General features: G+C 34.8%; 1 protein-coding gene across 2 annotated transcripts; it reads left to right on the forward strand.

Moving 5' to 3' along the window:
• The first annotated feature begins 1,402 nt into the window (after positions 1–1,402).
• Positions 1,403–24,695, forward strand: LOC148821855 (insulin-like growth factor-binding protein 2-A). 2 transcript variants are annotated; one of them, XM_088930342.1, is made up of 4 exons: positions 1,403–1,894; positions 20,966–21,147; positions 21,675–21,815; positions 22,372–24,695. In XM_088930342.1, the coding sequence occupies exons 1-4, from the start codon at positions 1,534–1,536 to the stop codon at positions 22,528–22,530; spliced, it is 843 nt and encodes a 280-aa protein (XP_088786468.1). In that variant the 5' UTR covers positions 1,403–1,533; the 3' UTR covers positions 22,531–24,695. The 2 variants fall into 2 exon arrangements, with proteins under 2 accessions (XP_088786468.1, XP_088786469.1); XM_088930343.1 differs by having other exon boundaries at positions 1,461–1,894; positions 20,969–21,147.
• Positions 24,696–25,533: the final 838 nt, after the last annotated feature.

The following is a 25,533-nucleotide window of genomic DNA, read 5'->3' on the forward strand; positions in this document are numbered from 1 at the left end:
ATCTGAATAGAGGATGTCATAATAAATGTATTTTCAATATATATTTCTATTTTTCTATATTTATTATATCAGCTTTATACATGTAATACATTTAATGCCTTCAGATATTTTCCAGTTTTGTTTGATAATCTGTGATGTATAACTGTGATTTTATCATTTTTATCATTACAAATTATAGTCAGTTAAAAGGTCTCTCTGCAGATGCGGTACATTAACTATATTTATAAAACTGTAAGGTTGCTCTTGTACAGTTTCTTTTTTTTAAATGACATATGAGGTTCTATACAAACACCAACTCCATCTAACTCCTGCTTAAACTAGACTTTCAAAAGTCCTTCTTTCTTTAAAACTCTCCAAAGAAAAACTGGCAGCAAACCATAAGCATATAAATGCCATGAAATCAGTAGACACCCACAAAACAAAATAATCCTCATTTATATCTGCAAGCCTGTCATGGGAGCATTAAGTTTCAGATTGAGGAGCTATTTTTGTAAGCTTAAATCAACAATTATCAGTCTCCAGGGCAAAAAAAAAAATGAACTGCCGTACTATATGGGTTAATAGAAGCTTTTTCTGGTGGCTTAGTGTTCTGGTGGCTAAGCTTTCTTCCTTGGTAATCAATACACAACAAACAGAATTTAACCACTCTAATCTTGTGGCTCCCAAAAGAGAATATACACTTCAGTGTCTCAAAGGAATGATCGTACCATTAATTTGGGGGGGGGTATTTACCTCATAATATAAAGATCTTTATTTTTTTGTTAAAGAATCTCACAAGTTTTGCAACAAATCTAGTAGGTTTCAATTAAGTATCATATGATAATTACCTGGATAAATGTTAATATTAATTACAACATATTCTACAATGTTTAAAAGCATTTAACTACTTATAGGCATTATCTCTTAATGTACAAAAGTATTGCGTTGGACTTGAAAGGGATTTAGAATGCTTTACCGTATTAGTGGTGATTAAATTATTATCAGTACAGTAATGAATTATTAGACAGTTTGGGTGTTTTGAAAGAATTTATGTGTTACAAAAACTAAAAGTAAAGGGTAATTATTAAATTGTTTTTAAAGAAAGCAACAGCTAGACCTATATTCTTGAGAATAAATGAAATCTTAACCCCTTATATTTAATTACGTAATCCTTTTTTACCACTACACTTCCAGTCTATTTATAAAAAAGTAATACTTATTTTAAACAAGTTAAAAAACAAAACTAAAAAATGATATTTGCTGTACTACACTAATAGGTGAGGATATGACGCTAATACATAGATGGCATTAATAAAATTAGATAACCCATATTCAACCACCATACAATGTCTTTTGATTCGGGTACAAGTACCCCATTTACAGACCCTGTGCTTTTATGTTCATTTCGCTAGATGGCTTAGATAGACGAACCCGTCAGTTGATAGGACCCTGCAGATTGCATTTCTGATCTTCACCTGTCCGCCTCCAGTTCAGCTTTACACCTGAAGTAGCTCTGACTTAGTTTGGACCCATTATTATTTTGCTAAAGGCAAAATGGTCTCTCTCTTTGGCAGCATCTTACTGTTGGCATCAGTGGCATTCTCGGGCACCGTACTAGGTGACTTGGTTTTCCGTTGTCCCGTCTGCTCCGCTGAGCGGCAGGCTGACTGTCCGAAGCTTGTGACAACTTGCTTGGAGATTGTGAGGGAGCCCGGCTGCGGCTGCTGTCCCGTGTGCGCTAGACTAGAGGGTGAATCCTGCGGTGTCTACACCCCAAGATGCTCTAGTGGGCTTCGCTGTTACCCAAAGCCAGACTCCGATTTACCCCTGGAAGAGCTGGTGAAGGGATCTGGAACTTGCGGTCGAAGAGTAGACGGAGAAGGCACTGGGAGCCAGGAACATGGAACTGGTAGTGGTACGTACTGTATAATTTCATTTTTAACGAAAAAAAGTGGTATCGTTCTATTATTTTTGTTACAGGAGTCGTGCAAGTTTATGTTTTTATAATCTGCTTCCTGTTTTTTATTACGTTATCCTCGTTCTATAAACACACGTTTATTCTCCGAGTCGACTGTAATACACAGAACAATCTCGACAGATGTATCCCATGCTAAATTTCCAAAGTTCCTTCAACGTTTGCGTAAGGTCTGAAGATTTTTTACTTTACTGAGCAAATAAGAATTTAGACCCTTTTCGGGACAACTTTAAAAGCCTTTGGTCTTGTTACCATTCCTTACAACCTCTTTCATGTAATTGTTTCAAACAAGCTAATTGTGTTTAAATTGTACATACATTTCAGCCTCATTGTGTTTTTTTCTGACTCTTCTGATAGCATTTTTTTTCCACCAGATAAGTGAACTTTGTGAGATAAAAGGGGTTTTGTTGTCACTTACATTGACTCCCTGACAAAGCAGAACAGGCCTTTGAGGTGTAATGACTAGTCTAGTTTGTAAAGTGTAAATGAGCTGATTTAATTGAGCACAAATAATACTACTAATTAATCTGAAACAGCTGCATGCATGGATCCCTGGCCAGCAGAAATAGGGCTGAGACATTAGTGTTACACAGCCAATAATAACATTGCCCACTGTGCTTTCATTTCCTAAAGCAGAGATAAGAAGTTATAATATGAAAGAAAATTATTTGCTTCTTTCAATGCTTCTGCTGGGATACTCAAAAATCAATTGGTTTTCTTGCATGTTTACATCATGAAACCAGAAAAACAGTGCACTGTATTTCTAAAGACAAACAGACTTATCACTTTGGTCTGAACTGTTTGTTCTGTTGTGTTTTCTCAGTTTCTTCAGTGCTTTAACATTTCAATTCATTTCAGTTTACTTTTTGTTTTTTATATTTTAAGTGTTTGATGCAATGAACAAAAGGTACCAGTAAATGGTGCATTTTATCCATATTTTAAAAGACAGGTTTGATTGAGCAGAAATGTCATATTTTACTCTAAGGTATGACAAATTCATACTCCCGAATGAAAAAGGTTGAGCAAATCCAAATAATTTATTGGGGCTCACAACTTACAGTACCTGTAACTGATTTTATGGAATAGAAGACATGACATCTTGCATGTGTGTGATACGCAAAAGACTGACCTCACTATCCTGTGGATTATATACAAAACAAATTGTACAACTAATCATCGAGCGTATGGAATGAATTAGTGTAATTTACAATATCACTGACAGAGATTAGTTATTCTGTCAGTATTTTAACATAGATACATTAATAGAGATGTAAATAAATACAATTCATTAATTGCTGGTCTGCTTTTAATTTTTGTTTTTTTATGCTTAAATGATATATCCAAATACAACATTATAGAATGAAAAAATGCACATTATTCCAGTTCTCTTGTATGTTATCAAGACCGTTTTTTCCACATATCTTATTTCAATAGCAATACATCTAGCAGGCCGTTGATTAGCTAATGTATCTGTGTATTTAAGCCTTAAATTAAGGTGAAGCTGAGCAGTATTTTTAGAGGAGTACGAATAAACTTTATATTGCACCTTTAAAAGTAGCTTCTCAAAAAGCAGAGATGAAAGGTATACTGTTGTTAATTAAAAATAGAGGTTAAAGGAATTCTTTTTAAATTGTATTACACTTTCCTGTTACTAGCAAAAGTGTCAGTCAGTTACTGTCAGTTGGCTACCTGATTGTGTGTGATGAGTCCTGGAACAGCTTTCAGCAGGATGTACTGGTGCTGAATTACACACGTTAAGATGATGTTTCCTTTCATCCAGCTAGGTGTCACTTGACATATGGTTAATTGAGATGAAGCTGAAAGCAAATTTGTTTTTCATCAGAAATTTCTTAGTCTGTTCACAAACCATATATTTCACTGCACTCTCCCTTTGTGGTTAAAAAGGAACTGGACATATGAGGAGAAATGCCAGGAGATTTTCATATCCCAACTTTTTAATCAACTTGTGAAGGTTTGATCAATAACCTTTACTGACATTAAGAGCTGCTGTTACTAAGTTCAGTACTCTGCAAAAAGACTTTGAATGGCTGAATGGCAGAACAGGTGGAAGACAATGTCAAAATCTCCCTAGCGGAGAAAGTAAATGAAGGCTGCAGGCATGTCATCCAGCCATCCCTGCCATTAGATCAAGGCCCCTGTCTTTCAAGAGCATTCTTAGGAAAGGTGTGTAACAGCTGGTGTACAACGACTTCTCTAAATTAAGCATCATGCAGACATCTTCACTAAAAGCAAAATCTTCCACCCCTTTTACCAAACCTTTTAGTGGCCAGGTAATCATGGTGGGAGCATAACTGTTTCCAGTCATGTACTGGCTGGAATGTAGAAGTTACAAGAAGCAAACATCCAGCACTTGGATGATCATATGCAAGATAAGACACAGCTCTTCAAAGATGTCCACAAGGCCTAAAGTTTTCAGTGCAACATGGACACCACGTGGTTAGAAACTATTTTCTAGTACTACCTCAGGTGGCCAGGAATGATATTTCAGCATACTGTACAATGATAACAAACTGAAAAATGGTAACTTTAGAAACAGAGTGTTGTGAAAGTGGTCATCAACCCCGGACTTCTTAATCTAATTGGTAACACATGCAAAACGCAGTAGAGTCTGTCTATACCAGATTGGCTTCATCAACCATCTTCAGATCCACAGATAAGGTGATCATCCAAGAAAAGACTAACAATTGAATTGAATATTGAAAAAAAAATTAAATGAAAATTAGAAGTGGGGCAGAACGATAGGAATGTGAAACCGTAATACAATGGAGAGTTTCAACAAATCCAAATTTATCTCAGGGGCACTCCAGAAACATTTTTTCTTAGAATTTCAAAACAATTATTATTGACTGTGAAGAATGCGGAAACATGAGTATAGAAGATTCGTGGTCAATAACCAATTGGGAAATGGGCACTACCTCATATTGTAGAGTGAAGGTGTAATGAAATGTATCTTCATGGAGAAAAAGTAATTTGATTGAAAAGGGTCACATCTACAGTATCTGTAACTGAAGTTTAAACTTCTTAATATATTTTAAGATACAGTATACAGTATATATACAGTATACAGTAGTATATAATCCAATTTAATAGTATTCAGAGTTGAAATAGATATGATTGAATGTTTGATCTTTTACTGAATTGAGCTCTAAATGCTAATCCTGTACTAGGAGCCAAAACTAGCACTGTCTCCAGGCTTCTTGGCAAGTGAGGTGCCAAAAATCAGAGAACATATTCCAGGCCAAACCCCTTCAAACAAGAAATATGAGAAACAAAAAATAATACTGAGATTATTGTGATAAATTATGAGATCATATATTTTTGTTGCACCACCTGAAGATACAGTACATAGGTCACTAAATGATCCTAATTGACATCATATGATACCAGCATGATCTTCAGCAGGCGAAGGCCAGTGTATTCTTTTTTATGTACATCACATCTTTGATCTTCATCCCACCCCCACCCCCCCCCCCCCCCAAACACACACACCATTTTCTTTTTCTTTCTGGATTATTTTAAAAGAAAGAAATATTATCAAAAGTATCTTGTTTCCACAATGCTCCTAGGCACTTTAAACAAAAAAAGTCACATATGCTTATGGTCTCCTTATTTATACAGCAAAATTCTCATAAGCATGTAGAACTGAGGCACATCTCCTCAACAAAAGTTGGACTTTGAAGAAACATCTTGATATGCCCTCTAATTGAGGTTTAAAGCCGTTCCAATCCATTATGTCTTCATATCTCTAGCAGAACAGAAATGTAGAATAGGGTAGTGTTTTTGTTATAATTACATTAGGGACACTTGCATTTTCATCTTCAATCTCTACCTTTTATCTGTTGAAGTTTCAAATACATTTTGTGCATACCTTTATTTGGATAATTGGACAAAATTATTGCAGAGATTCAGATATTATAAAACAGACATGATTTGAAGTTAGTGTATTGTATATGTTGTTAATATATTGTATATGTCCTATAGTGTAACCCTTGATCCTTCATACCAAAAACACTTCTTTATAGCTTCTCTTTCTGCTTATGACTACAGTCTCTTTTTTAACTGTGGCATTGAAAAGGACATTTATGCTTTTTTTCTGAGTTGTTATGGTCTTTTATATGTTATTTTAATTGCTATATGTTTTGTGGGAAATGCTTTAAGTGTGTGCTATAATTACTTTTCTTATAGCATCTTTTAAAGTTTATAAAGCATTAAGTAAAAACATGCTCTACCTGTCATTAGTACAACACATAAATTAGCAGCTGGTCCTACCACCTGAGTACATTAACACAATATCTTTTTTTACATAGTAAAAACAGGTAAATGTTAAATAAGTGTGACAGTAGGCCATTTCTGCTGTTGTTTTAAAATGCATTTCAGTAAGTAATCATTTAATCATTTTTTAATGATTTCAGTAAGGTAGAATGGGATGCTAATAGATATTTGAAAGGCATATGTAAGAGTTGCAGTGTGCTGTTTTACATGTGCGCTGAAGTCATACATTTCACTTAGTTGAAAGTATTTATTGCTTACACTTATATAGCACTTTTCTGGACACTCCACTCAAGGCGCTTCACAGGTAATGGGGACTCCACTCCACCACCACCAATGTGCAGCATCCACCTGGATGATGCGACAGCAGCCATAGTGCACCACACATCAGCTACTAGTGGGGAGGAGAATGGAGTGATGAAGCCAATTCATAGATGGGGATTATTAGGAGGCCATGACTGATAAAGGCCAATGGGAAATTTGGCCAGAGTTACACCCCTACTCTTCGAGAAATGCTCTGCGGTTTGACCACAGAGAGTCAGGACCTCTGTTTTACGTCTCTTCCAAAGGACCGTGCCTTTTTACTGTATAGTGTCCCCGTCATTATACTGTGGCATAAGGACCCACATAGACTGCAGGGTGAGTGCCCCCTGCTGGCCCCACTAACACCTCTTCCAGCAGCAACCTTAGTGTTTCCCAGGAGGTCCCCTTCCAGGTAATGACTGGGCTCACACCTGCTTAGGTTCATTGAGATGTCAGATGTGAATTGCAGGGTGATATGGCTGCTGGAGGTATTACCTATTTAAAGCGATAGCTTAAACAGTGATGAAACAAATATTTATTGGGTACATAGGCAAGCAAAACATAACATGATGTGTTGGGTTCTAAATGAGTAAAATCATTATTAATGTATATCTACTTTACCCGTCAGTAGGATTCTGTGAAAGTGCTTAAAGAGAACAGATACACTCTTGTAATATAACATGTAGTGTTGTGTTACAATTAAGTAATCTGTGGTTTTCTCTGTTAATTTACAGTTTCAAATCATAAGGGTGACATCAGTATACAAATTGTGTTGTGGTATAGGTTAAGATTTTAACTTTCAGATTTGTAATGGGGGCTAGACAATATGGTAAGGAGAGGTGAGAAATAAACTGCATTCACTCAAATACTCGCATATGTCTGTCATCTCCAGTCATTAGCTGTAGGCTACAGAATGTATCACAAATGAAAAATCCAGATTAAAGTCCCCAGCACCTAGCAAATAGATTTGGTAATATGCATTTAGAAGGAGAGGTGCTACTCCCACATAGGTCTTAATTTCAGCTTCTGAAAACAATATTTATTGTAAGATCTCTGTTCAGCCATATTTTTCCTCACAGACGATAGGAACCATAACTCAGAAGTTCCACAACAGTTGTGTCAGTTTGAAACATTGTTTTAACTTTTAACACATTTGTTTTGCTTAATGCGGAACTAGCAATTTGGACCTCAACAAGCTGGTTTCTTTTTGCTTTTCAGAAAAATGCAGTTCTTACTATAATGTACAGGGTAGGTTTTTACCAATGAGATTATTATGAGTATTCAAAACTTTGATATGCAAAGTACCAAGTGAAGACCAGAGATGTTTCCTATAAAAATAAAAAAAAATATTAGAAAGTGAATCTTTAAAGGCTTGTATTACAATCCTAACTCAACAGCTGCTGTGAAAGATGCTGTTGTAAAATGTGAAAAAGGAGAGTGTATAATCAACAATTATTGTTGGATTGTGAATTTGGTCATAACTGTATAAATGAATTTTTGTAGAAAGCTTATACCTCTCGACACTCTTCTTACAGGGACTAGAAAGCACCTCTCTTCATTGGTTTGAAACTGGGCATGTGCTTGATCAATATAAAGGCTATGTTAGCTACACATCAAAATGTAGCCTTAGATGTAGAAGTAGCCAAAGACTTTAAGAATTCCACATAAGATGTTATAGCATCTTTCACAGCAATTTGATCTCACTAAATGTAATGTTAGAACAATCTGTTGGTATCTGATATCTATGGCAAAGGACTGGCTTGGCCACCCAAGCAATCCAATGTGAATCGGTCTGATTTTTACCTTGGAGTTCTAGTCTATCCTACACATTATTGATGATTTAAAGGCAGGAATTTAATGAGAACATTATTAAATTGGGAAGTACAGTAGCACGGTGGTTGGGGCCCTGGCTTCAATTCTTGGGGTGCTATCTACAGTACATAGAGTTTGTATGTTCTCCCTGTGTTCTCATGGGTTTCCTTAAGGTGCTCCAGTTTTCTCCTGCTCTCTAGACGTACTGGTAGGTTAATTGGCTTCTGGGAAAATTGGCACAGATGTGAGTGTGTGTTTGTGTCTGTGCCCTGCAATTTGCAGGTGTATACAGCCTTGTGCCCGTTGCTTGCTGGGATAGGCATTGGCTCCCCCCACAACCCTGTATCAGATAAAGTGTTGGAAAATGGATGGATAGCTGGTTATTTAATTTAACCTAATTCACGTGAAAGTGTATTACAGAATTTACAGACTAATTTGACTACTGTCTTTTGGAATGAATGAGAACATAGATGAAGGCAAGCTGAACAAGTTTTGAAACAGGGTATGAGCTTTCAGTGTTGAAATGTAGTTTATTTAATTTGCTTATCTTAAATGATAGAAATATTATAACTGTGGGCAATGGTGAAAGGAATAAAATGTAAGTTGGAGTCTTCTTATCAGGTGTTGACTGTCCATCCAATTCCAAGGTATAGTGTTTCAGATGTTTGGAGGTCTCTTATCTGAATAATGCACAGAGCTCTTCTTGGCTAAGCTTCTAAGCTCTCAGGAGACACTGCATGCCAGACATTGCGGTTGCTCTTCACACTCTAGGTTTTCCTATATTTCTTTCTTTCGCTCTCTCATTTGCACTGTCTGTGATTAGAGGATCCTCCCTTATAATTGCAATACAAACCCCATGGCAGCCAATGTGCCACGGCTTGCTCCTGGCTTACTCATTCAGACATGCACACCACTACAGTTACTTCTACCTGAGGTGTCCTTAAAAGCCTGGCGGGGTGTAATTACCAGGTGAGAGGAGAGAGCCTCATTCTCCTCCTTGGGCTGTGAGTGTATGTCAAGACCTGCACATAGGCAGACCTGCGATTTAATGTGCAATACAAAGCCAGTAAGGTGGTTCAAAGATCTAGAGGAATAAAAAATTGAAACCATTCTCTGTAGGCATTTTTTTCACCCCCTGAAGACAAATAAAGGTGATGAAAAAAGGTTTAAAACTGTCAGTCATTCCCACACAAATACTCTGCAGGGCTTGCTGTGGTTTTCAAGCTGAGTCACTAAAAGCATTCCTTACAGGGGAGGAATTCAAAACAATGGAAGGCTCAGTGCACACACATACAACATGCACACATCTCAAACAAATATGTACGTGATTAATTGGGTTACGGACTAATACTAAATGGCCTTAAAAAAACATAGTATAAAAATATTTGCCCAAATTCAAGATTAGTCATTTGATTGCCAGCTGAGGAGAACTGATGTGTATTAATAAGCTTTATGTTATATTATAGGTCTACACTGACATACCTGAAGATCTTAGAATTCATTTTTTGCAAGTCAAATAGATAATAATTTTTACTAATTTTTTTCTTAAATGGTGCTAGAAATGATTGGATCTCACAACACATGTCTTTACATTCAAAGGAAGGTGCCAGATTATTTACAGCAAATGAAAGCATATACAGTTATTGGTCTAATTCTAAGTATATATGTCAATCTTGGAACTGCCTAGTTTTTTTCTTTCTAAACCCCTGGAATTGAAACTACCAATGATCAATCACTGAGTCTCACGCAGTTATGTGATGGATGAATGACATCAGTCAGAATGATATCAGTCGACAGTCAAGCCATCTACCCTTTCTCACACTCTGAACCCCATGCTGCCCACAGAAGAATTAGTATTCAATAGGTAAAAGCCCTCATTGATAACACTGCAGGTCTCACAGGAACCCGATATCCCCACATGGACCACTCCCAATGATTTCCAGATCATCTGGAGGCTGACCACCCAATTGAGTCTCAGCTAATTTTGCACTAACAGAAAGTGAATTCTGTCTCAGTTGCTGATGACGAAGCCCAGACTCAAAACTGATGATGTCTGCATTACTGGGCTCAGCTGATGCTTGGAATTCCACCTTCATTAGTTAAGTCACTTAAGACTTAACAGTAGACATATACACAATCAACATAATTTCTTATTATTATTGCACGTAATTAAAAGAAGATCTTTGCATCGATTAATGCTTAATTGAGTGTGAAACACACTCATATACACTTGTCATTTCTAGAAACTACATATTTACACAGCCACATATAAGTATAATTATACATAATCAATACATACATATCTTCCTTATTTACTAAAATGTACCATGCTTAATATTGGCATTTTTGTTGCAGATTGAATCATTATGGTTGTACAGCTGCCAGTATAAACAACTAAATAAGATAATGTAAGACTACAATATTGAAACAAACAGTATTTTAGGATTTGGCAGCAGCTGTAAGCCACTTTAACAGTGGGGACAGCAATACGTGAATGGGCATACTGTACATGGATTATAAAAGTCATTTTACTTTGAAAGAAACAGAAGTGTTTAATGTGTTGTAAAACCAATCAAAGGCTCAGTTCTTGTTTAAATAAATTATTTGTATCATATTAATAATTTAAATAGCGTATTAAATACCATATATTTTATAGATTATATCGTATATCATATAATATATTGTATGAAAATTGTGTTATAAAATGTGATGTGTATCCCTCTGTGAGCATTGGGAACAAGCTGTTAACCCAAAAAAGAGTACACTCTCTAATACGATTAAAACTCAAGAAAAACCTTCTATTGTTTTTGTTTTTTGTATGAATAGCATTAAAAATGATTTTGAGATCACTCTTCTCAAGATGTACTGTATCTGATGGAACATTTGTATAATGTAGGAAACAAAAACTAATAATAAAAACAGAGGATTACATTGATGCAATGAATCAACACAAGGTTCCTCAGACTTCTCTCATACTGCCTTTGTTACATTTTCAGATTTTTGACCCAGCCAAAACGTGACCATGAATTTTTATGTCTACACTGCTTCCAGTTCTGCAAAGTGCAGTTTAAAATTTAAGATGAGCTCATTTTATTTCATATACAGTGTAATGCGCTACAGATTGTACCCAAGGGGGTTTATTGAAACATTAGAGATATAAAGGTCTCTTTTAACTGTTCACAGTTGTAAGTTAATAATGTGATTTGTGCTTTTCTGTGGAAAATAAGGGAGCCATCTACCCATATTTTAACCTTGGACATTTGACCAGGTCATACTCTAATACTGATAATATATCAAACATTTACAGAGATGGTGCAATAGTACATGGTTTTACAACAAAATATGTATGTTTAGAATGTATACAGTACCTAAAAAAATTCAAAGAACAACTTTGCACTAACATGTATTGTTTAATGTTTGTTATGTGAAGCACTTATTTAAATGAAAATGACTATGTTTCTGATATTGAAAAAATAAATAAAAACACAAGATGATTTATCACCCCCTGACCAATATACACACATACTAACACATACAGACCATTAAATAAACCAGTAGCTGCCTTCTATCCTGACTGGTGTGATTAAAAATTCATGTAATTTAAACTGGATGTTAATTTTAGGGATAAGGGTCAGTGACTAGGAAGCAATAATGGAATGGGAGTTTGGTCTTGTTTACCATATATTTCAAGTTCCTTAGTAGTATAACAAGAAATTAATGATTGTTTTATTTTAATGCTATGCTATTAGAAATGAATGGACATCAGCAGAAAAGATTATTAATTTAAGTCTTTACAGAAAGCTGGAAATGTTTATAAAGGAAATGTCTGGAAAGTTTTATGATGGTAATTTAACGTTGTCCAAATTAATTGTGCTAAATTGTGTTAATTTAAAACAAATTTTAGTTTGTTCAATGTTTGATTCTTACAAGAAAAAAATACATAACAAGTGTATTCTGAAGGAAGTGAACAATGTGCAATCCATTGTATTTCCCTTCAGGATCTAGCCTATGTTAAAAAAAATGAAATGATAAGTTGTTCCTACATGAAATGTCACTTTACAGTCTGCCTGCTGATTCACAAGGAACATTTCCAAGCCTAGGAATATGATTTATGATTTCACAGAATAAGCGTTTCGTATATACATTTGTAATTACACATTAGACAAACCTGTGTGAAATATGCTGGCACTGCACATTCAGTTAAAAATGCTTTCGGCAGGTTGCATTCGTTCCTCTAATTAACCTGCAAGTTTAAGTCCCCTTCGTCAGCAAGAAAATGGAAAGCCCTTCTTTAGCACCCGAGATTGCTTTGTGGTAACTGCTTAGAATAAGGTGCAAAGGAAAAAGAAATAGTTTCTATATTGGGTGATATTTTAACTGAGAACAAACAGAGGGGAAAAAAATAAAGACACTGAAGAAGAAACATCCATGCTTTATGAGAGCAAACCAGTGAGAATTATACTGACATTATTTACTTCCCACTTATTTGTTTATACTACCACAACCAGAATGATAATGTATTTGTTACATCCTCAATACATAATAAAAGTGTTTAGAATTTCTACACCACTTCTCTCTGACAGTTTAAATTGTAGGTTTGATACCCACCTTCTGCACTACTTATTAAAGATGATAAGTTTTTCCAAGTATATTCAAACGCTATAATACAGCGGTACAACTGCCAGTGAGATTAACATAGATTTAAAATATAAGGAACATTTGAAGTAAAATTAAGTACCCATTTAAATGAAAACCAAAAAAATATATACAAAACAAAGTACCCATACTTCAGTAATTTCCTTCAGTGTCCCGGTTCTTTGTTCTGTACCTTGAAAGCTAATATTTTTTCAAGAAAAGGAAGAGCACAAAGTTTAGAATACAAACCTTTTGAGAAATGTGGCAGTGGGCTTTTTACGTTCAAAGTATTATGTGCCATCATTATACTGATAACACTAACAATGTCTTACAAGCAGCACTGGCATTCTAAAAACAGTTCAGAATCTGTGATGTAACATTTTAAATGTTCCGAATATTAATCAAATTAAGGAAATACTAATTTTAACATATAAATACAATAAAAATATCTAAACCAAAAATCAAAACAACACCAAGCCTGTGTATCTGACCTTAACAGATTAAGTCCCTGTTACATCCCTTGTTATTTTCTTTCTGAGTTAAGAACTTTGTTTGAAGTCTCTTGCCCTGTAGGCAGATAAGCTCACAACAAACTAAATTCACCTTTGCCTTTCTTTGTGCTGGCAAACAGATGCAAAAGGAGGCCCCATTTTAAAAACATAGAAGGCATTGATCCTGTCATATTATCCAAACATCACTTCTGGGGACACGAACCTTCAACTGAAGAATGTTTAATTGAATAAATAAAAATCCAGATAGAATAGTAACTAGCTCAGCCTTGTGCATTTCTTTTCAATTCCCCATCTTTCAGTAACTTAAAGTATCCTACATCCTGAATCTCTGACTGACATATAAAATTATTGTCAAGTTTCAGTTTTTTGGATGTTTTTTATACTGTACAATTTTCTGTCAATAATATTCCAAGCTACTAATATACACATAATATTTAATGGCTTAGTAAAATGATTTAATTAGTAAGGGGATTTTTTTCTTATAAAGGTCACTAGCACATACTGAAATGATCAGTTAGAGCAATTAGCATTGTTCCATGTTGCCATGTTGCCTTCTAAACAAATTCAGACATTATACTGTACCCCAAGTGAGATTTGCTAGATTTTTTCAGTAATACAGAAACAATCACAGAAGGAACATCAAAGTGATGTTTTGAAGTAAAACTTGCGTTCACTTCTTCCTTTCAGCATATAGATTTTTTCCACTGACTCCATTTCTCCTCTAGCGTTTCCTTTACAAGTTTTATGCAATCCATAACACTGTTGTGCTAGCAAAAAATCTCCATTTATATTGTTTTAATAGAAGAACTGCTGATTTTTTGGTACGAAGTTGTGAAAGTTGCCATTTTAGTATGAATTCAAGAATTGCTTATTTCCTGAGGGTAGTTCAATGGGACTATGGAAGATTGTTTAATTGTTAATGCTTAACCAAAAAAGTAAACTATGGAGGAATTCCAATCAATGTCTTCTTTTAGTTTTCCAGTGGAGAGGGTTATGTCTGAGGTTCAGGACAGGCATGGACCAAAATCTCATTCACTGTTTATGGTTCAACTAACAAAAAATTCACTCCCCTTACCTCAAATAACAAACTCTAAGAACATGTTAACTTTATCTTTAAGCAACCTAGAGGCTGCAAAGAACAACGCATTGCCTGACTCTTTTCTACATGGCACAATCAAATCTGTAAATATATTAATTCTTCAACATTATCATGTTGAATCAAGTTTGTGGATCCCTAACTTTGCATTGTTGGTTTGCATCCCCAGTTCCCTTAGTTCATCTGACACAAAATCTGATTTCCCTTTTTTATATAAAAACCTTTTCTGCTTTACTTCTACTAATCCCACCAATATTTATATCCAGTTTCTTTTTGCTATCAACAGGTTATTTCTTAAGCTTAACTTGAATGTTTTGCTCATATTGTTAATAGGAGGTGACATTAGGGTTCACTTTTGTGTGTTTTTAAAGGACATTTGCTAATTGTTTATGAATGTAGTAGCTAGCTCACATCTTCCATTTCAGCTAAGATAACCAGGAACAGATAAGGAATATGAGTGTGTTAAAAGCTTAGACCAGTTAATTTTGACTTTACTCTCAGACATTTGATTTTGTGGAGAGACATTTAATGTAGACAAATGATAACCTCTAATAACGGACCTCCATAATAAATATGGAGGACAGTATACAGTCACAAAAACAGGACATGAAACCCTAATGAATGCAACTGCTTTAACATCAGTCTTTGAATATGAATCAAGAAGAGCAGTGCCTAAGAATGTAGTATATTTAAATGATTTATCTGCCACACGGCAAAACATGTTTTTACTGTCTCTCACAGTGCGTCTTGTGTTGTAGACTGTAGACGTACACGGTTTACAGTTATGTATTTTCACATGTGCTGTAATTAGAAATGTATCAATATAACTTTGAAACACTTTAGATACTAATATCCAAGGGGAAAAAAGCACATGATTTGAATTTGATGGTGAGGTAACCACTTCTATATGCAGCTATGTCCACTGTACATACTGTACATATATCAATAATAATTATTTTCTATTCTGCATGCCTTTAAATTTCACTTTAAACCTAAAATGTTTTCCTTTCAGATATGAATGTCACAGAGCATAAAATTCATGGGGGATTCTTGTACCTGAAATCACATAGCATTTGTCCTTACCTTCTTTCCTAACACCCTTTGTGCTCTCAATCAGCTCATACCAGTAACCAGGTAATCTGGTTCCACAGTTCTTCTTGTCCACAATAGCCTTACCCATGAGCATCATGTGTGTCCAGCAATCTAATTTATCCATTTCTTACAATAAGTGCCCATCCATTTACATTAGCAAAATAGGAAGATGACTGACCAACCATTTCAGGTTGCAGATAGCCATGTCAGGGACATAGTTCCTCATTTTACATTTCCCAACCATGATTACACTAACCTTTATGACAGTGTCCTTTCAAAGGGACATACAGGATTTCAAAGAATCCTATTCCAGAATGATATCAGAAAGCAATCTCTTTAATTAAATAAGGTTCACATCTTTCCCCACTCCCAATAATCAATTTATGTCTTTCTAAATCTCTCCATTCAGTTACATATTTCTGCATTTTGTTAAACTCATCTTTCAGATTTTCATATCTTTAGACCCTCTTTTTCCCCTCACCTTTTCCATTGTCAAATTGTCTTTTGTTTTCCTTTCAATGATAAATCCTTTATTACTTTTTTTCTTTTGTTTTTAGCATAACATTGTAATAAGAAAAAAACAACTACTTTATATTCCTACCTGTAATGAATGCAAGCTTGTAAGAAGACCATTAAGGATTAAGGTGGTATTAAGTGTAAGAATATGTAGAAGTCACACAAAATATGAGATATATGAATATTTCTTTTGGCTCTATCACTGTTTTAGAAAGTAGAACCATCTAAAAAGACTTCTAATACTGCTTTGCATATATTTAAGTGGGCAACCACAAACAGCAGTTTTGCCTTTATTGAGGCTCATCTGAGGCAGGCCAAGGAAATATAAATGAAGACAATGGATACTTATAATTATATTAAATGACAGATGTCTGGTGCAAAACTACCTGCTAACAAATTTTGAAACGAGGCAAGTTCTGAAAATATTGCTTATTGCTTGGAAAGTTAGACACTATTCTTATCCACTTTCTCCCCATTTGGGTGTGAAGTATAAAACCACAGTTCTTGGCTGGACAGTGCACTAGGAATTCATTCATTCTGATAGCTTTGTTTGTGCTTACACACCTTGATGACATCAGTGTAAGCCATTTCAATTATTGTTTAGGACATAATGCTGCTGTATCTATTTTTGAGTAGATAAGCAGATGTCTATTTGTGTGCTCGGGTTGCTAAAACCAGACAGAGGTACAGACGATAAAACCAGACAAAAGAATGTTAACCTTTTTTACTCAGCAAGCAAAATCTAAACTTTATTCTGGGGGACAAATATTATCCCCTTACTTTCGTCTATTGCACATTTATGAACAATATTTATATTTCCACATTTATGAGCATATCCAGAAATGTCTGTGTCTAGCGTAGAAGGAAACACCTGCAGCAATTGTTGTTAGAGTTACTGTCAGTCCACGTTGGGTGCTGTTTATAAAAGTTACCAAGTCAGTTTAATTAGTTTGCTCTAATCTATATTTTGTCTTTCACTGCAACATCATAAAGGTTGCTGAAAAAAGTGTTTTCACTAGATCTTCTACTGCAGGGATACCTCTGAAGACTTGTCTTTCAAGTAAAGGGAGTCACATATTAAAGGACCGAGAATAGTTTTGCAAGTTACTATTTTCAAGACAGTTTGTATTTGTGATATGCTACGTAAATGTACTTTAATTGTAGAGCCAATGTTTTGGTATTCGTACAGATATATACATAAAGTACATACTGTATAAAAGATAAATATATAAATAATACATATTTTATTTACGCAACACCTTTAATATTCCAAATAATGTTACAAAACAAATAAACAAATGTATCATGCTATTAAAATGTCAGAGCCAATAAAAAAAAAATCAGTCAATTTTCTAACCACTTCATCCAATTCAGGGTCACAGGGGAACCGGAGCCTATCCCAGCAACCCAAAGGCAGGATACACCCTGGAGAGGATGCCAGTCCATCACAGGGCACTTACAGACATAGACACACACACACTTATACCAGGACCAAATTTCCTAGAGGTTAATTAACCAAGCAGTATGTCTTTGGATTGTGGGAAACAAACACAGGGAGAACATAGAAACTCCTCTCAGATAGTACCTCAGGTTCATAATTGAACCAAGGGTCCCAGCACTGCAAAGCAGCAATGCTAACCAGTATGGCATGGTGTCACACTAAATTAAAAATGTTAAATAAAATTGTTTATTGTGAATAAGAATCAGTCCCTGACAATTCTGGAAATTTCCACAGTTGAGTTACAGAACAGAATGCTCAATCACCCATGGAGTGAAATCTTATCATGGGTACACTGGAATTAGTGCAGTGTACATTGAGTGTTGAAATGTAATTCAGAAATACATCTTTGAGGTTGGATGGTACCAAACTCTGAAAAAAACGTGGATATCAGAAGCAATCAGTGCAGGACTAACAAAAATGAGTTATATCAGGATTATTCAGGTAAATGTGAATATCATCTTTATAGCAATGAAAATTCATAAATCCCTGTGAAATATATGGCCAATAAGTAGCATATATCTTTACTAAATAAAATATGTTTCCAAGGTCAGAGTCCTAGCAGACACCATAACACACAAGTGAATATGAAAAAAATTAACATCAGATTTAAAACCATATATATGTTTTTTTTATAACCGTTTTTATTTACTCAAATTGGATCTGAATCGGTGAACAACAGTGACGGATACACCTGTATAGTGAGTATACTAGAGTGTTTGGTGTTCCAAACAATATTATCAAAGGCCGCTGTTAAATTCACAATGACTACAGTAGTTAATGAAGCTGAAAATTCATCCATCAATGAATCATTGACCACCCTGACAAGAGCTGTGTTTGTATTGTGTGTGGATCTGAAACATTAAAAAAATAGTTCACACAGCGGCAAGAAAACATTTGTGAACCCTTTGCAATTATCTGAATTCCTGCAGTAATTGCTCATAAAATGTTCTGATCACAATTTCTGTCATAATGATAGATAAACAAATAGCACACAATCATACCTTTTCTTGTCTGTATTGAACGCAATATTTAAACATTCACTGTCTATGCTAGAAAAAGTTTGTGAACTATTAGATTTAGTAACTAGTGGAACCTCCTTAAGCAGCAAAGACCACAACCAAACATTTCCTGTAGCTGCTGATAAGTCCTGCACATGGTATTCTCCCATGCACACCACATTTTCAGTGTTTTTCTTATTGTGGACTCAGACATTAATGCAAGAGACGCTTGCAGATACTTAACTGTTACCCTGGGGTTCCTTGTCACCTCTATGAGAATTGTACAGCTCTCTCTTGCAATGATTTTTGTTGGATGATCACTCCTAGGTAGAGTAGCAGTGGTACTGAATTTCTTTAATTTGTACACCATCTCCCTGACTGTTGATTGAGAAAGGACTAAGTCTTTAGAAATTCTTTTGTAACCCTTTCCAGCCTTATGAGCATCATCAACTCTTCTGCGGTCCTCTGGAACCTCTTTTGATCAGGTTATGTTTCACTTTGACAAATCTGTGTTGTGAAGAGTAGACTCTATTGGTAACAAAACATTGTGGGTTTTTATTATTGGGCAGGACACCTCATACTCACACTTGAATGTCATCTAATTGATTGGAACTCCTGACTCCAATTAGCCCCTTTAACAGAGGTCATTATCCAAGGGGTTTACATACTTTTTCCACAATAGATGGTAATGTTTGATTTTCAGTTTTGTGCTGCCACAAGTTTTTGCAAGAAAGAACAAGATAGAAACTGGCCTGTAATGCATAAGGGCCTAAATTATTTTAGATTTTTCAGTAACTGTGTAGAGATGAAAAAATGGGGGGAACTCCAGATCCAGTAGGCCAGCTGGTGTTGTTTTAAATATTGCAAATAAACTGTAACACAGTCCTACTCATGAATACTTCTACATACATCCTACACATCCTGCACAGTTTACTGTATACTGTGAGGCAGATTATCTGAAATGTTGGTGAGGAAATCACTATATGGCAAATCTGCATCCTTTAGAAAATATGAATGTGCTTTTCACAAAGGAACATTGGTATTAACTTCATAAAATTGAAGAGTTTACTTAAAATTAAGCAAGCAACAATTTGCTTTTAAAGGAACAAGGGAGTGTATAGATTAGATAAAACATACTTGTGATCATATATACCCAATTTAAGTACGTGCAGTTGAAACACTAACAAGATCTGAAATGTAACCATGGTTATGCATGGAGATATTAACATGCTGAGTGAAGCCAAAGCATACGTAATTTTTTATACAGACCTCATGTTTATTAATCACCAAAACCTCTTTGAAAGTCAGCTTGAAATGCTTCAATTCTTGTTTTGGAAAGAAACCATAATATACAATTGTTAAATATGAGTTACTTCAGTTATTCAGTTTTACATTTTTCTAAGCATCAATGATTATATTATACAGCAGGTCGTCCACATCAAAATACATTATCAAGTGGGTTCAGTTGTTTAAACTGATACTTGAAAAGAGCACTGAAATGTTTTCAGAGAGTATCTGCTGTCCCCTTTGAAGACTACTTGGCAAGTGATAACTGATTTTCTAAATATATTCCACAGAGAAGAGGGAGAGAGCAATTTTCTGTACCGTCAGAAAATGTCAGTGTGTAATTAAGAGCTAAACTCTTTAATTCAGAACCTTTCAAAGCAGTAATGATCTTGAAGAACATCTGTTATCTTGTCCTGTAACACAATGTAACAGTATTTTGTAGAGGTAACCGCTACAAATTATTGATTACTTGTACATATTAGTGCTTTAAGTTTGAGGTTTTTGAAAATTATTCTTAATATGCTAGCCAATATCTCTCTGTGAGAGATCTGTTAAGCTCATTTGACTAATAGCTAATTGATTTAAGGATCCCATTTAAACCAGGCAGCAAGGATACTGGTTGTTCTTTGTATAAAGAAGTGCGTCCTGTTCCCAGCCTTTTCTGTAGTTTCCACTTGTTCCCTTTGGATATTGAGATATTAAACTGCTTCACCTAAGCTTCAGTAGTTCATATAATCCCTGCTCCAAAGCTCCGAACACCTCCTCTTATTCTGCTCCCCTCTTTTTGTAAAAGAGGCAGTAAATACTCTAACCAATACCTTACATAAAAAAGTAAGTCAGTCATAGTGATTTATTACCCATTGTGTTGGTACGTTGGAAATTAGCTACATTTTTGCCGTATAATGCATAGCTTAGTTACATGGTTAAAAAACCCATTTAATTCCTAATATCATTTTTTTTCTTAAATAGCAGAAATGGTGGACCACTCAGAGGTGAGCCTGACGGACCACCAGCCTGAGGAGAGGAGCACAAACGGTCAATGGTTGAGTCCAAAGGATATTGCAGTTCGACAGCATACCAAAGGGCTAAGCCTTAAGATGCACACAGGAAACAGACTACAGGAAGAACCCAAAAGGCCTCGTTTGAAACCTGTCAGTGTAAACTGTGCTTACTAACTAAAAATACATTAAAGCAGTAAAGGATTTTGTTTGTGACAATTTGCTTAGACATTTAAGTGAAGCAGATTTTTCTCAATAACCATTTTTAGTATGAATGAAATGGTTGGGGGTTGGGGTTATTTTGGATAGAGGATAAAATTACTTGTTTGCAAAATTAGGTTACAAAATCTTTCACCAAACTAAAAACAATATGATAAAAGTGTATCATTACATAAACCATAGAAACTGTGGTATAGAGACTGTAGTTATAAGGTAGATCTTTTCCTTTGTTGAGGCAGAGGATAGTTTATAACAAGATCTTTGCTTAATGTACTTAGTACTGTAGTGCCCTCTTCTGGTACAGAGCAATTATATTTTTTATAATTGTCAGATGAATATGTCTGAAGACTTTAATTAATAACAGACACAAGTCTAAAAAAACTGAAAATAGTAGTAAACTCAAAAGACCATGTTGATTGATTTCTGTTTTAATGTAATGAGTGATTATTCTTTCTCTGCAGAGTCAGTGCCAACAGGAGCTGGACCGAGTTCTTGAACGGATCTCAAAAATGCCCTTCAGTGATGAAAGGGGTCCGCTGGAGTACCTGTATGCACTTCACATCCCCAACTGTGACAAACAAGGGCTCTACAACTTGAAACAGGTGATACTCTTCAATCATATTTACCTTGAATATATTTCATGTATAACTCCAGGGACATTTAAAACCTTCTGAAAATTAAATGAAACTAGTTTGTCCCATGTCTCATTTTAAAAATTGAGGTTCACTGATCTTTGATCACTGATGTTTTTTTAATCTTGAAACTAAAGTGTCATAGTGTGAGTTTAGCAAATAGAAATTAATTTGCATGTTATATTTGTAATACTGTTTGCTCATGGAGACATCAATAAATCAAATTTAAGGTGTAATAATTTGCAAGTCATCATTTTATTCCTGTAATAATTTGTAATTCCTGGAAATTTTGCTTTTCCATATCCCTGCCTTTATAGAAAAAATACTTTGTGTATTTGTTTTCCCAAATGTGTTCTACCCAGTTCAATTCTGACCATCTTTTTACAATACTAATGGCTCACTGCTAATTTGCCATAGCATTTCATAGCAGTAGTTGGGATTCTGCCATGTTTACATTATTTTCACACCCCTGCTGTTGACTATATAATATCCCTAATTAAGCTCTTGTATTTTTCCTGTGTTTCAGTGCAAGATGTCTGTAAATGGCCAAAGAGGTGAGTGCTGGTGTGTGAACCAGCACACTGGAAAGCCGATCCCAGGATCTCCTGTGGTGAGAGGGGACCCCAGCTGCAAGCAGTACATCACTGGGCTTCAGACCCAGCCTCCTATGGCCTCTCAAAAATAACCCTCCTGAGAAAAAGTGCTGGAAATTCTAAAAGTTATGGAGTACCAGGATTTGAAGCAGTTATACAAGTTACAGATGTATGTTATAGTTTTGTTTGGAACATATAAGTCAAACCTCCATGATATCACAAGAAAAAATAAAGAGCAGGGAGACATGGCAAAGGCAAATGTATGCAGAAAATCAAGTCACAAAAATAAACTAGAAATAATTTTTTAAGGTTACAAAATTGGCTGTATTTTATTGATACAGAGTACATTACAAGCAACATAGAACTGTCTTTTAGATCTCCTTTTTAGTATTGCAACTAGTTTTCTAGCTATTTAAGGTAATGTAGTCCTTCATTTGTTCAGCTGCTGTTGTTCAGGCCCAGTTCCATTTTTATTTATTCAACTTTTCCTTTGGCTATTCAGGCTGTCGCCGAAAAAGAGAAATCTTTAAGATTGGAATAGTTTTGTTATTGAAATATAACCATATGTTGTCTTTCATCACTGCACCTCACTCCGTTCCTTTCTACCAAGATGGTTTAATCTCACTTTGCTGTCAACATCCCTTCTACACATTGCACTTCTCCTTTCGGTACTAGTGTACAGAACTCGACACTGTTATTGTGCCAATGGATAGCACTGCCAGATTTGTCACTGAGCCTTGTGTTAAAGAATGAATGCATGATTTTTTGGCGGCTAAAATAACCCTGTTCTCCAAGCCCTTCTGCACTATAAAGAACCATGTGGCATTATCTAGGGGAATTACTAATGAAGTGCTGACAGATAGCAAGATTAGGAGAAAGCGATTGACATTGACAAATGTGATATTAAGTGGGTTTGACTATATAAAAAATGGTATGTTTGCATATATATGCGTGCAATGCTGACTGACTGTACAACACCTAGCTCTGTTATACATATTTCCAAGTAATGATGGAGAAGCCACCCACACGTTTGTGCCCAGAACATCTGAAAACAATGCCAAGTACTGCACAAGTTCAGTGATCTTGATAGTAGTTAATGGCCAATGTTTTTAACATATATGAATAGCAGGTCTATCTGCTGATTTTACATAGGCCTTTACTATAATATTTAGGTTATGATACCTTACAAAGTAGCCCACGTGCACATAAATACTCAGTTGATTAGGAAAAATGCCTATAGTTAAGACCCCATAAAACATCAAATACTCTATTCATTACATTCTATTCATTACCAAAGAACTTCGCAAATGGCTAATACATACATTGTTTCTTTGGTTTTATTTGGTAATAAAAATCTGGTTTTTAGTTTGAACAGGAGCCACAAAGGTGTATTATTTGCTTTTTAATGCATCCAACTGTCACTCAAAGCATTTTTAAAATGAGAATACAAAAATGTTTTTTTGAGTTACAATAAAAAGAGAAAACTATAATAATCCTGTACAATTCATCTGGGGAAAACAAAATAAAAACAAAGTGCTTCTATGCATATTTACAAAATGCATTTTCTTTTTAATTTGAAAAAAAGAGACGATGTAGATGACTATTGTCTTTTAAAATGAAGTGAAATTTGTAATTCTATTACAAAACAACAGAAGTAGAATAAATGATCTCAAAACTTGTAGAAAATCACTTAATTAAACTCATAAGCATTTTCCTTGAGTTTTGTATAATGAGTCTTTTATATATTATCATTTAATCCAATATTTTATTGAAAATGTTTTCAAACAATTAGACATTTTCTTGATTTTTATTTTAATGTGACCTAAGTGTTATTAATGAGTGAAATATACAGTATATATATATCTAATGTGATTTCCTGATGCAGATTTATACATTTTCTATTCATGTCAAAAGGTGCCTTGATTGCAACCACTGACCTAAACTCCTGCCTGGAAGCTGGATAAGATTTTTTTTGCCAAGATGAACAAATTCTTTTCAAAATTAATAGTTTTCAATTTCTAAATGATCAGTCCTTCTTTTACCCTTTTTTGAAGAGTAGCTCTTTAATGGAATTGACATTCAGTGCCACAAGACCTGTACTAACAAATTTATGTCTTTTACATGTGTGTCTGCTGAATCACCACTAGAGCACAATTTTGTGGAGGAAATGTTGCCTCTGTTTTGTTTCTTTCTTTGAATTCCAGCTCAGAAAAAACTTATTTCTTCCTTGTTTACCAATAAATATTTGGAACATTTATTTCTTGTCTTATCCATCTCTTGTTTACAAATTAACCTTTATCTTTTGTTTTAACCATATGCCTTCTTAATTAGTACCTTCAAAAGAACCTTGCAATACAAAGTGTTTAGAAACCTTTCTGTGTTTTTATGAAAAGTATTTTAGAAGCCTTTATCTATGGTCTTAAAAGGCTAGTGTCATATTTATAAATTCTGAAAATGTTCATATTAAAATGCTGAGTTTCATATTTAAATAATGACACAGAAATGTCAAGTAAACTTGATTGTTAACTCAGTATGTTTTATTTTAGGAATAATTTGGTTGTTTGATAAACTCACAGAATTCAAATTGAAAGATTCAAATTATTCCTAATAATATTCAATGCAGGCTAAATGAAATAAAAACACAGTACCATCCCAATGTATTAGAATAAGTCTAAACTGGAATTTTCATTCCAGTTTTCATAAAACCTCTTTCATGAATTCAATTTTCATTAAATCTATTTCAGAGAGTTCACAGAAGAAGAACGAAACCACAGGTATAATTACTAATTGACCAAGACTGGATCAGCCAAGAAAAGTATCTTAAGCTGAACATAGAAATTATCAGTTGTCAAGAAAAAGTCTAAAACAACTGTTAGTGACTGTCTCTAGCTTGCAGGGGTAATGGTATCAAAATTGAAAGTCCGAAGAAGAATTATAAAGGTTACACTACAATATATAAGCCTCTCATCAGTACAAAAACCAGAAAAGCCAGATTAGAATTTACTTGAAAGTCCAAAGTTGTTTTTTTTTTTAACGGCTGTTTTGCGGATGTACTGTATAAGACCGGGATATTACTTTTGCAAAGTGTTGGAATG

The sequence above is a fragment of the Atractosteus spatula genome, chromosome 13 (genome assembly GCF_055471065.1).
Source record: "Atractosteus spatula isolate fAtrSpa1 chromosome 13, fAtrSpa1.hap1, whole genome shotgun sequence".
In the NCBI taxonomy this organism is placed as follows: Eukaryota; Metazoa; Chordata; class Actinopteri; order Semionotiformes; family Lepisosteidae; genus Atractosteus; species Atractosteus spatula.

Coding starts and splice junctions, on each gene's coding strand:
- LOC148821855 (XM_088930342.1), top strand. CDS start 1,534: ATGGTCTCTCTCTTTGGCAGCATCTTACTGTTGGCATCAGTGGCATTC. Junction 1,895..20,965: donor GGAACATGGAACTGGTAGTG/GTACGTACTGTA, acceptor TTTCTTAAATAG/CAGAAATGGTGGACCACTCA. Junction 21,148..21,674: donor AAAGGCCTCGTTTGAAACCT/GTCAGTGTAAAC, acceptor CTTTCTCTGCAG/AGTCAGTGCCAACAGGAGCT.